The sequence below is a fragment of the Mixophyes fleayi genome, chromosome 7 (assembly GCF_038048845.1).
Source record: "Mixophyes fleayi isolate aMixFle1 chromosome 7, aMixFle1.hap1, whole genome shotgun sequence".
Taxonomy (NCBI): domain Eukaryota; kingdom Metazoa; phylum Chordata; class Amphibia; order Anura; family Limnodynastidae; genus Mixophyes; species Mixophyes fleayi.
The window spans coordinates 20,661,025-20,673,501 of record NC_134408.1 but is presented as its reverse complement, the minus strand read 5'-3'; the positions used below and the strand labels follow the sequence as shown (position 1 = coordinate 20,673,501).

The 12,477-nt window shown below is 41.2% G+C and overlaps 1 protein-coding gene across 1 annotated transcript; it reads right to left on the bottom strand.

The window, feature by feature from the left end:
* Positions 1-495: 495 nt before the first annotated feature.
* Positions 496-12,467, bottom strand: RPUSD1 (RNA pseudouridine synthase domain containing 1). The gene is made up of 6 exons (XM_075179276.1): positions 12,422-12,467; positions 9,008-9,206; positions 7,837-7,960; positions 6,102-6,204; positions 3,765-3,866; positions 496-2,800 (listed from the first exon to the last, which is right to left on the bottom strand). The coding sequence occupies exons 2-6, from the start codon at positions 9,187-9,189 to the stop codon at positions 2,418-2,420; spliced, it is 894 nt and encodes a 297-aa protein (XP_075035377.1). The 5' UTR covers positions 9,190-9,206; positions 12,422-12,467; the 3' UTR covers positions 496-2,417.
* Positions 12,468-12,477: the final 10 nt, after the last annotated feature.

Below are 12,477 nucleotides of genomic sequence, written 5' to 3'. Positions count from 1 at the left end.
GAAGTCTACACCTTTACCTGTCATGCACTAATCGCCAGTGATAGTGTTTGTCATGGTAGATTCCTGGTTCTTGTACCCGTGTTCTATATGTTCCTGCATCTGTTGCTCCTGCCTCTGCATTCATTCGTCTCCTGATACCTGGAATGCATCATGCATGTCTGTTGGTTCCGGTCTCCTCTTTTCTGGCCTTTGTTTAACAACATATAGAAAACTCAGAATTCCCAGGTATGGGCTGGTGTAGCTATCTATTGCTCTCTTGTGGGGCTTTGTAATTATTACTGGACTCTGTAAATCTGCACCAATATTGCTTCAGAGACATTGTTAATTATCTTGCATTGCCTCAGACTGTGTAAACCTGCTGTAGGAGATTATGATTGTCTTGGACGGTGGGCCTAGAAATGAAATTAGCCCTGTTTAGTAAACACCAAATGAACTTAACAGGAGCAGACTACTGAGCGATTTATCTGAAGCTGAAAAAAGTTTAAAACACAAATCTTGTGAAGTTATAATATTTATTCACATTCCCTGTATTTGGCTCTTATGCATTCAACATTTTCGAAACACCTAAAATAGACACCAAATTCTAAAAGTAATAAAAAAACAACAAATAAATATAGCAGCATTATGTAAAATTAAAAGTCAAGGCATTTTTTGTTTTAAATACACTTAAAAAATACTTGCGTCTAGCGTAAAAATAAATACTCTTCTTCCAAAAATATACATATCTTACATTTCAATGTACCGTTCACTTTCTTACACATTGGTTAACTACTAAGACTATCTCCATATCATCCCATCTACTAGAAACAGTTGTTATAAGCAGGGATAAATCAAACATGGTCCCTATTAACTGGCGAGTCCGAGAAATTATATGTATACTGTGTATTTAATAGGTTTAACAACAAAAGAGAAACTAACTTAATTTCTCCTGCTGACATGTCACTAATATCCTATACCTGCAATATTATATTATAAGCTAGTTTCTTATGGAAGACTGAGATGCCGACGTTCAGCTACCAATGGGAGGTAAAATCCCACTAATGTCTACATTAATAATTAATTTAAAATTTGATGGCCGGGGCTTTAGGGAATGAGAAGGTCTCCTGGGATAAATCTGTTACCTCGTACTATGCATGCTTGGTTGACCTGGATAAAAAGCCACGTCCCCTTGGGGTGCATAACCATTATTATTATGGTATTATGGTCTGCAGCATTATAAGAACAGACGCACATTATAATGTCATTATAATGCTACAGTACACCTTCAAGGGAGGACATAGACTACTGCGTTAATGCACCCTACAGCCCTTCTGAACTCATTAGCAATATGCTAAGTGTGCACAAACATATAAAACGCATCACAAATTACTAGCTTACACAATAGAGGCTAAGGGGTAGATTTATCAAGCCTTCAAAAAAGGAGAAGTGGAGGTGTTGCCCATAGCAACCAATCAGATTCTAGCTATCATATTATAGAATGCACTACATGAATGTTAGCTAGAATCTGATTGGTTGCTATGGGACAACCTCTATTTTGTTTTTATTAGGTCCAATAGATCTATTACTAAGCGTGTCTTCATAAACTCCATCAAGGTGGATACTGTCTGCCTGCTGTTAATGATGACTTTATATATATTTTTTATTTTAAAATAGCAATTAAAGCAGTGTGCTTAGATCACTTTTCTTCATGCTATAATCTGTTGCTGAACGTTTAAAAGCTTGTAAACTCTAGCTGCACTATCTGGAGAGCCTTTTCAAAATGGCTGAACTGAGGTTTTATTTAGTGGAAAATGGAAGGATTTTAAAACGTTCTGCTCTGAATCCATACAGTAGTGTACGGAAGAAACTTGTGAACAGGGACATAACAATTTATGACAGGAAATAAAATTGTCTGGACATGAGAAACATAGAGGAAGACATATGGCTATAACCATCATCTGGCGTCAGCCATTTTTTCGGACCGAACCAATATTCATTAAAAAAAACAACCTGTGACACTGCTAACAATGCAGGCTACAAATTCATTAGGAGGCAATAAGACTGTGATAGGGTGCAATCAATCACAAAATGGCTGCCTCCATGATGTGTATTCAATCGGTGCAGTTTAAAGTCTTCATAATAGCAGCCCTGATGCAAATCACAGATATCAGTGGAGATTTCCATACTGTGATGTTCTCATATCCTTAGACTGGCATAGTAATAAATGCATTAAAATACGCTAGCAGCAGTGAATGGCGTTTTGCTGGTGAACTGCCTTAACACAGAAGATTCTACTGAAGCAGTGCATTGTGGTCCTAGAGCAGTGATAGGCTGATCCGGATACAATAAAACTATTGCTAAGATGTTACTGGTTAATTGGGCACCGTTTGGTACCCGCTGTGATTACAGCTACTTTAAAGAACTGGGGATAAAGCAGATTATTGGCTGGACCACTCTGCTAACCACTCCTGACACACGGCTTGCTCCTGCTCCGTTTCTTTCTTCTGTCCTGACGGATTCACCACCTCTGGCTTGTTCTCCGTCTCTTTGCTCTCCGATGCCAACACCTTATTGTTAATCTCAGTCATGGCATCGGCCAGGTAGCGAACGGTATCGTTAGGCATCCAATTGGGGTCCGTGTCGGGCTGGAAAGGGTCGGGAGCTGTGACTTCAATGAGCTCATGGTTGGTAGGGATACGCAAGTAGTAGGCATGAAGCATCATCCTATACGGCCCTGTGTCCTTTTTAAAGCTATAGGTGAAGTCGCCGACAATGGAATACTCCAGGGCACTGCAATGGACTCTAAGCTGGTGGGTTCGCCCTGCAGTAATACAACATATACGTATTTTAAAATGGATAAATACAATGGCAATGTCAGATGGTACAATAGTATTATATTCCTGCCACCAAGGAGGCCACAGAGATCGCAGATGAAAGAACTGACATAGCGACAGCAATATTTAAACTTTGAGATGAGAAGAGATCATATTCCAGTAGATCATTGAAACAACCCAGTCTTAGTGTGACATCGCTCCCCAACAACACCTTGGGGTAAATGTATGAACATGCGGGTTCTTCAACCCCTGTGTGTTCAGCGATTAAATTTTAAGTGGCGCTGCATTGTAAAGGGAGGTTTCCCTTTACAATGCAGCGCCGCTTGAAATTTAATCGCCGAACACGCGGGTGTTGAAGAACCCGCATGTTCATACATTTACCCCCTTGTCTGTTCCCACTGCTCTCACAAATTATCAATTGTTTTATATTTCTGAGAAGCTGATTATGAGGGAGGTAAGGCGCTGAGCTGAAGTGCATAGATCGCTGTCTATCTTATAATTAATTTTAATAGAATAGAAATGCATGATTGAATTGCCGTCATGTTGCTATCTGTCAACAGCTTTAAACCACAGGCTACACTTTTTCATCTATACCCCAAAAACAGGGAACTACCAAACAAGGGAAGAAGCATCGTAACAACAAATCAGAAGGGATGTGAACTTATTTTAAAGCGGACCTGGCACTTGGACACAGAGGAGGCAGCCATGTCCCCAGTTCTCAGCGAACTGATAGGATTCACTCTCTTTAATAACAGCCGTACAAAATGGCTGCCTCCGATGTGTCTAGGTGACAGATGCACTTCCTGTTCATGTAAATAAAGCTGTTGTTGAGCGTTAGGCAAAATTCAGCCAATCCAACTGTTGCCGGATCTCCACTGGAGAAGGTTGTGTGCAGAGCATCGCCCACATACCAGTGACCTTCTGTGAGTAAGGCAGGACGGCATCACCTACCTGTTAAAGGCTGCAGCAAGACTTTGGTAACAGGATCTCCACTGTATAATCCGTGCTGAAGCACTATAAGGTCAGTCTGACAAGGCTTTGCATTCTCGCATCCTACCAACAGAAGGAGCAGGATGAGTGTATAGACAAGACCATGGGGTATATTTACTAAACTGCGGGTTTGAAAAAGGGGAGCTGTTGCCTGTAGCAACCAATCAGATTCTATCTGTCATTTTGTAGAATGTACTAAATAAATGATAGCTAGAATCTGATTGGTTGCTATAGGCAACATCTCCAGTTTTTCAAACCGGCAGCTTAGTAAATATACCTCCCTATGTTAAAACCAGGTCAATCTCAACACAATGAATAAGTAACTTGTAGGAGGTGATACACATATCTAGGGGTGGATTGACTTAACCCCGTACATTCCATCATGAGATGCATCCATAAGGAGTCACGTGACTGAAGGGTAGGGGCTATTTATGGCATATAGTCAACATGGACTATGACTTAACCCCTTCACAGCCGCAGGAAGCATGCACCTTAACCGGTTCACATAAAATCTGCCAGTGCTCCTGCATGACCCTTGACTGTGGCTCAATCACAGCCCTTAGGGGCATCAAAACAAACTAAATGGTTCCTGACCCCCCCCCCCACCCTGAAATCTGTAAAAACAGCAATTGTTTGTACTGTTTGCACAAAGTCATAGCACCAGAATGCTTAAACTTTCTAATATGAAATCCTGGTTACCTTTCTCTAGGCCTGGGAGCTTGTAGGGGTAGTTGACTCAACTCTCCTGCGCAAGGCATTACTACTAGATAGATTCATACTAATGGACATAAAATAAAAATAGATGGCCAAAAGAAACCCCTCTATGTCCCTCCTAAAAAATACATAAAAAAATTGCTTCTGTAGAATTAAAAATTAAAAAGGGGCCTGGGGCCTGGTCAGAGGTGTAGACCACCTCAAGTTTTCTGAGGGGTGTAATGACTGGCACAATGGTTGCAATATTCTGTTACACTGGCTTCCATAGGAATGTCTTTCCATTATAACTATGCAAACTTACTATTGTTTCTTTCAGGAGAGCACGGAGATAAGGCCTTGGCCAGGAATCAAACTCATGACCCCAGCGCTGTGGGAAGCATGGTGGTTTAGTGGTTAGCACTTCTGCCTCATAGCAGTGGGGTCATGAGCTTGATTTCCGACCGTGGCCTTATCTGTCGGAATTTGCATTTCTCCCTATGTTTTCCTCCCACGCTCCAAAAACATACTAGCAGGTTAATTTGCTGCTGACAAATTGACCCTAGTGTTACAACTCTGCCTGTTATTTGTATCTAGCAGCAGTACCTTATACCACCAGAGGTGCTGCTGTTGTGTTCCTGAACTTTTCTACATGCCTGAAGGAGTTAATCACTTTGCATTATGCCTAATTAGAACTGCACCTGTTGCACTGCTTTAAATACCTGCCTCAAGCTGTGCTCTGTGCAGTTCATCCTTGTATACCTGGCTGCTGCTTGTGTTCCCCCCTGGTCCAGTTTGATTCTGCTGATATTTGATCTCCCGTTGTGACCTTGGCCTGTTTACCGTTTATGCTTGTCTGCTCGTGACCCCGAACCTTGCCTGAATACTGGATACTGCTTGACCTCTTGTTACCTTAGACCTTGGCCTGATTACCGGACTATGCAAGTTTGCTTGTGACATTTACTTTGCCTGGACTGTTTGCTTCCTGGACAAGACTTTTGCATCCTGGAATTGGGTAACTCCCCCTTCTTATCCCTGCATTCAAACTATATTAGCATTCTGTGGAACCTGTTATTTCTGTGTACCTTCCTGCCACACCTGTTCATGTTTATGTTTGGAGTTATACCTGTTAATGAAAACCTGCATGTTCCTGGAACTGAATCCTTGCTTATATATTTTGCTTATACCTGTTTATGAAAACCTGCAAGTTCCTGGAACTGAATCTTTGCTTATATATTTTGCTGCAATAAAGACATTTGTATTATACTTCCGTGGCTGCTTGCTGAGTTTACTAGGAATCGTAACACCTAGTCTGTGTGTGTTAGGGAATTTACACTATAAGCTCCAATAAGGCAAGGACTGATGTGAGAGGCAAATATTCTCTGTACAATTGGTGCCACTATATAAATAAATGGTGATGATGACGATATGGAACTTTCATGTGCCAGTATATTATATTCAACATCTTTATATTTTATGGGCTTAGATAGGAAAAATGTATCCTGGTCACAATCAAGTGCAAATCGGACTACACACAAAGCAGATACTTCGTTGTTTCCTATGGTTACTGCACATTGAATAAGCCTTTATGCCGTGCTCACTACTCACCCTCTGTCCCTTCCACGCACATCATGTGTGTGAGTCCGTCTTGTGTGTTTTTGCCTATGGCCAGTGTGATTGTCATGCGGTTTTCTGCAACGATGCCCCTGACCTGTGTGGGGAAAAGTCACAGTATTGAGCATCAGCACATTGGTAGGTGCACATTCTGCAGGCTGACACCAGAGAGCAACTGCATCCGTCCCTGGAAAAGGGTCTATCTAGGACAAACCTGGAATGGACAAAGCTTAACCAATAAATTATCAATAAAGTAGGCCACTCTATTTTGTGCTATAGGCGGAGAGGAACAGCCTGGGCTGGCCAGATGGCTTCTACTGCTTTTAAGTAGAGGTATTATGTGCTTAAAGAGGACCTGTCATCTATGCGCAATAGAAGCATCCATTCTGTGGACCAGTATACACCCTATCAGACTGTTAGCTCAGTGACAACACAGAGGCACAAATATCACTATATTCACGAGATAAGGGTCCCTAAGTGAATTGATACAATGCATTCTAAGGTATTTTAGTTCCGCCCTGAAAATGGCTGCCCCCATTGTGTATAAGTGCCACAGAAAGGCAACAGACAAATCAGGCTTGGCCAACCTGTGGCTCTCCAGGTGTTATAAAAGTCCCAGCATGCCTTGCCAGTTATCATCTGGCTATCCACTGGCAAAGCTTGCTGGCGCTTGTAGTTTCACTACATCTGGAGAGCCACAGTTTAGCCAGGCCTGGAAAAAATCATTAACAATGGTTTCTAAGTCACCTTATTATTAGCTGGTAGCTAGAGAATGTGTGGCGATCCTTTTTAATGTCAGTTTAAGTATCAGATATCCATCCTTCTGTTCCAGCTCAATGCTGGTGATGGTGGTGGTGGGGGGGAGTTACGTTATCAAACATCACAAAAAGACAATAAAATTAAATTTGCAGACTACAAACAACTAAAAAAAGCTAACGTACAAAGAAAAAACCAAAGCAAATTAAAATAGTTTACAGACATGGGGGACTTTTATGAAAAGTGGTGCACGTGGAAGAGGTACTGTAACCTATACTGAACTCAATTTAATTTTCTAAACTGTGAAGGAATAAGATGGCTGTAGGAATTTATGTCAGATGGCGTCCACATGTGATGTCAGATCTTCTTTATACAACAAGTGGCCATCTTGCATTGTTCCCTCCCAGTGCTGGCCCACGGCCTACAAAGAGTGGAGGTGGCAACTGTGTGAGCAGAATAACTTTACTCTATAACTTCACTAGGAATTACATATTACTGAGGTATGAGGCACAGAGTACCATATGCCTCAATGATGTCCCTAGTTCCTAGTGAATGGATAGGCTGTATACTCCTCAATATTGATTCACCTCACAAAAGACTGGCTTCCTCCAGTCTGTGTAGCTAATAGGTCATCTTCCATTTGCTGTTTTGGTGACTGTTTCTTTAATTATACCCAGGGCCGCCAAGAGAAATTTTCGGGCCCCAGTGAAGCAACTTTTTTAGGGCCCCGGCCATAGCCACCAAAGGGGCGTGGCCACACAGGGTGGTAGATCCTCCCACTACACAGGCAGGACAGGGCCCCCAGGCAGGCCGGGGCCCGATTACTTTGTACCTGCTCCTCCCCCCTCTCTGCACCATTGGTTATACCCATGAACACATACACTTAGTGCACTGCGACTACAATGTTAAATTCCACAAAAGACCTATAGGAGTCTAATGTTCTCTTTAGATGAATGAAATGTTTCATAGTTACCAGTGCCAAGTACACCTTGGTGACTGTGCGTTCTTTAAAACACTTGTACGCCCGTCCTGCGGCTTCCTTGTTGAGGGCGACACATAGAGCCCCGCTGGTTGAGAAGTCAAGTTGATGGCAGAACCTGAGAGATGTAGAAATTCCACATATAGGCTCAGACTGTTCAAGCGCTTAGCAACCTACGGCAATAAGAATTAGGTCTACAAGCTACCTCCACTTCTGCAGCAAACTGCTTTGTCTCCCCAAATCTGTCTCTTCTAAAGGCGGTTTAACAGGACTTCTTTAATGGAATATACCCTTCAAAAAACTATGGGATCTACTGATCTACAGCAATTTACCAGCCATTAATCCCTCCCTTATATTACACGTATATGCTTAATTGTGTCAATTCATCTAGGTGAGTGTAAGCGTCACCACACAAAATGTAACCCGGTTGCTTGCCAAAACTATGAACACACCCGATCAGTGAGAAATATGGGCAAATGCTATCCAATCAGATGATGAATAGGCACATACACCTGTCTTTCCAAGAAAAATGATGGCCCACCAACCCATTATTAAAGGATAACTCCATCTAAAAGAAGAAGTTTAGTCTTAGAAGCAGTGGTAGACGTGGGCTGGCATAGGCTGGTATGCCATACCACCTATTCTCCTCCAATTCAATTCACTTACGTTGCTATTACAGTTTCCACACCGCCACTTCCACTACGGCTTAGGAGATTAATTAGTTAGACTAGAATATTATTTGCCTGGGGTCCGCATCCTTCCTGGTCCAGCATCCCTCTCCTCACTCCTGTGGGGAAGGGTCTTTCTTCTAACATAGTCAATGTCGCACCTCTGTGAACTTCCCAATAACATGCTAGAGAAGTTCAGCAGAAAGCTCTTTGGCTAAAATGCTGTTTGTATAATACAAGGTACGCAGTAGAAGCAAGGAGAACGCTGTTGGACACTGCGGTACCGCTAGATCGAGAACCAAGGTAGGAAATAGCTAATATTAACTAATTGTCTAACTTAATGAGCTACTCCAAAAACTAAATTTCTTTGGCTGGAGTTATCTTTGAATCCCACCTCAATGAAAAGTTTAACCCACAGTTAAAGCTTTGAATTCTGAATTCATATTATCCAATAGAAGCAGGACGATAATCCCACCCTCGCACTTAACCACGCCCACCTGAATCCATAATAGGTGTCTGGATCCGCCAGCTCAGGGAACCGATGCTTCAATTGGCTCTGTACGGTCAGCTTCTCATACCACATCTTGCTGTCTATCCGAATGTCCCAGTGCTTGTTAACCACTATGAAGTCTGGGCTCTGATACAGGATGGACAAGTTGGCGATACTGCCCGTCTCCATTGAAACACAGATACTGTCTGAAACACAGAGTCAATAATTTGTATGGACAATTAGAATATGACTATAAAACATGTAGGGCCTGATTCATTAAGGAGAGTAAGGCAAAAAGATGAGTAAGTTTTCTCCGGGACAAACCATGTTACAATGCAAGGGGTGCAAATTACTTTATTATTTTGTACATAAGTTAAATACTGACTGTTTTTTCATGTAGCACACAAATACTTGATAGCTTTTTTTTTTTTACCCTCAAATGTAAAGTTGATCTAGGACATGCACTACCCCAATTATAAATCTGTCCCCACATTTTAAATTTACCTCCCCCTCCAATGCAACATGGTTTTGCCAAGGTGCAAAGTTACTCTTTTTTTTTTTTTTTTTGTTCTTTACTTTTCTTAATGACTCAAGGCCATAGAGCACAACTGATGCTGAAACATTGTGGAGATAGACATTCCTGAGACTGCAACTTATTACTTCAATAAGAACCATTGCATTGTGAATTCTAGCCATGGTGTTCCTCAGTGATGTCGCTAGTTCCTAGTGAGTTATTAAAACACCATTTCTGTTTCAGCCACGGGAGAAACCTTGTTTTTCTCTTTACATTCCAAATGAGATAACACTTTTATAGAAAGCTATTGACATTGGTGATACTATTATTTAGAGTGCACTGAGAATTACATTTTTGGAGACTACAGATGCAAAAGCTGGAATCGGACACGACCTGGCTTACTTGGTTTACCTTTATAGAGTGGTACACATATAAAGATTAATTTATTTAGATCTAGCTGTTTCTGTTAGCAGGAGCACAGGACACCACTCCCTCACCACGACTTTCTCATGTAATTTTGTGTTCTTTTTACAAAAATATTAAAAATGATACGCTTGAATTGTCTATCTTACAATTCTCTGTGACAGTTTATCTGAAACTTATCGATTTCAATACAAAATGTTCAAAAGCTGTGATGTGAAAACTGGGATACATACACAGAACTATGTTCCATAGATGGTCCAGCGAAACTAAACCAGAAAACAGATACCGAGAACTGCAGATCAAAAAATGTCACTGTATAGATGCCCATTATTAAAGAGATACGGAGCCTTACAGGTCAACTAAACACAATCCTCTCCCGTAGAGCAGCCAATATCCTGAAAAGACTGAACCACAAATTCTACGATAAAGCTGTTAAGGCCCTCTCAATGCTATAAGAAAAATATAATATAATATACCAAACAAATTATTATTTCAGTTTTTACAGCTGCGGAACTTTCACTAATTAGTCAAACCTGAATTATGAGTCAGGCTGCTAACATTGTGAATCCCTTTCCCTTAGAGACAATCATCGACAAACGACTTTATTTTCCTTTCGCACTGTAAACTAAAATCTATAGAACCTATTTCGAGAGATCCACATAAACGAGGCTGGGAGGGGGGGTCTGAGAGAGACCTTGGACAGCGCGGACAGAAAATAAGAGTAAACATTGCCTCGAAGTTCTGTTTGTGTAAAAATAAAAGAGAATGTATATCAACTATTATACCGTTGGTGTTCAGTCCCCATCACACTGAACAAGATCTTTCCTGATGCTTCTAGTAGATGCTGGGGAGACTGCTCAATGCAAGATTCAACCACAGCATATGGTAGCAATGTTCTAAATTAACTACTCTCTGGTCAGAGCTTAGAAATGTCACATCTACACGCTTGCACCTCGATGCCTCAACAGATTCCAAATACCAGAGTGGACTGTTTGGCATCAAGCCACATCTCCTCCTTCAATCTCCTTTTACCGCTTCTTAGATCATCAATACCGCCCTTGTTGGCTGTTTTGTTTCTTTTTTGGTTTTCCCTCCATAAAAAAAAAAACCCTGATCAGCATTAGTCTTATTATACAATATTCTGGACTATTGTCTTACCCACTCTCCAGGCACTACCGATTTTAATCATTTTATGTATGGCATTAGAGCATGTCTTATTGTTGTGTATAAATATATATATATATATATATATATATATATATATATAAATATATATATATATGAGAGAGAGAGAGAGAGAGAGAGAGAGAGAGAGAGAGAGAGAGAGAGAGAGATCATTTTTTTCAGATCTCTAAACTGTACATTACTGACCTTTGCATAATTAAACTCTTAAAAACTAGGCAGTTACTAAGAATTACTGATTCCATATGAAAGAAGAGAAGTAATAATGTGCACATTCCCATGCGCACAGGTTAACATAACAAATAAACCATGGCGTGAACCCAGAGAAGTAATACTGTGCAATAGCCCCTACATACATAACAAGAAGATACACTGACACTTGCACTGAGCAGGAGGAACAAGATAAGAGGCAAGGTGCGTAGCTATATATATACAAAAATTGAGTACATACACTTGCGTAGCTATATAGACAAGCAAAATAAGGACGGATACTGAGACTATAGAACCAGTGAAACTGTACAGATGTCCATAGAATATACACAATGGGACACCCAACATGATAAACATAATAAGTGGTTATATGCACAGATCTATATACACAGTCTAAGTGCACATGTATGTAAACAAGCGGCATCACACTGTAAGAAATAGGGATTAGCAGTCCTGGGACATATTATCATCTTTTATTTATATAGCGCCAACAGATTCCATAGCGCTTTAAAATTGAGAACAAACAATAATAAAACAATACTGGGTAATACATACATACGTAGAGGTAAGAAGGCCCTGCTCGCGAGCTTACAATCTATGTATATTCAGGAGCAGTCACTGCGATGGGCACACTAGGAGACCATTACAGGGCATGCACAGATCTATATACACAGTGTAAGTGCACATGTATATAGAGATGTATGTGTAGGAGCAGTCACTGTGCTGGGCACACTAGGACACCATCACAGGGCATGCATAGACCTATATACACAGTGTAAGTGCACATGTATATAGAGATGTATGATCAGGAGCAGTCACTGTGCTGGGCACACTAGGGCACCATCACAGGGCATGCACAGATCTATATACACAGTGTAAGTGCACATGTATATAGAGATGTGTGTTCAGGAGCAGTCACTGTACTGGGCACACTAGGGCACCATCACAGGGCATGCATAGATCTATATACACAGTGTAAGTGCACATGTATATAGAGATATATGTGTAGGAGCAGTCAGTGCGCTGGGCACACTATGGCACCATCACAGGGCATGCACAGATCTATATACACAGAATGCAGCTCATACATACTGTCCGCTCCGAGTCCACACACTGCAGCGATCTGCACAACGCTGGCCAATCACAGC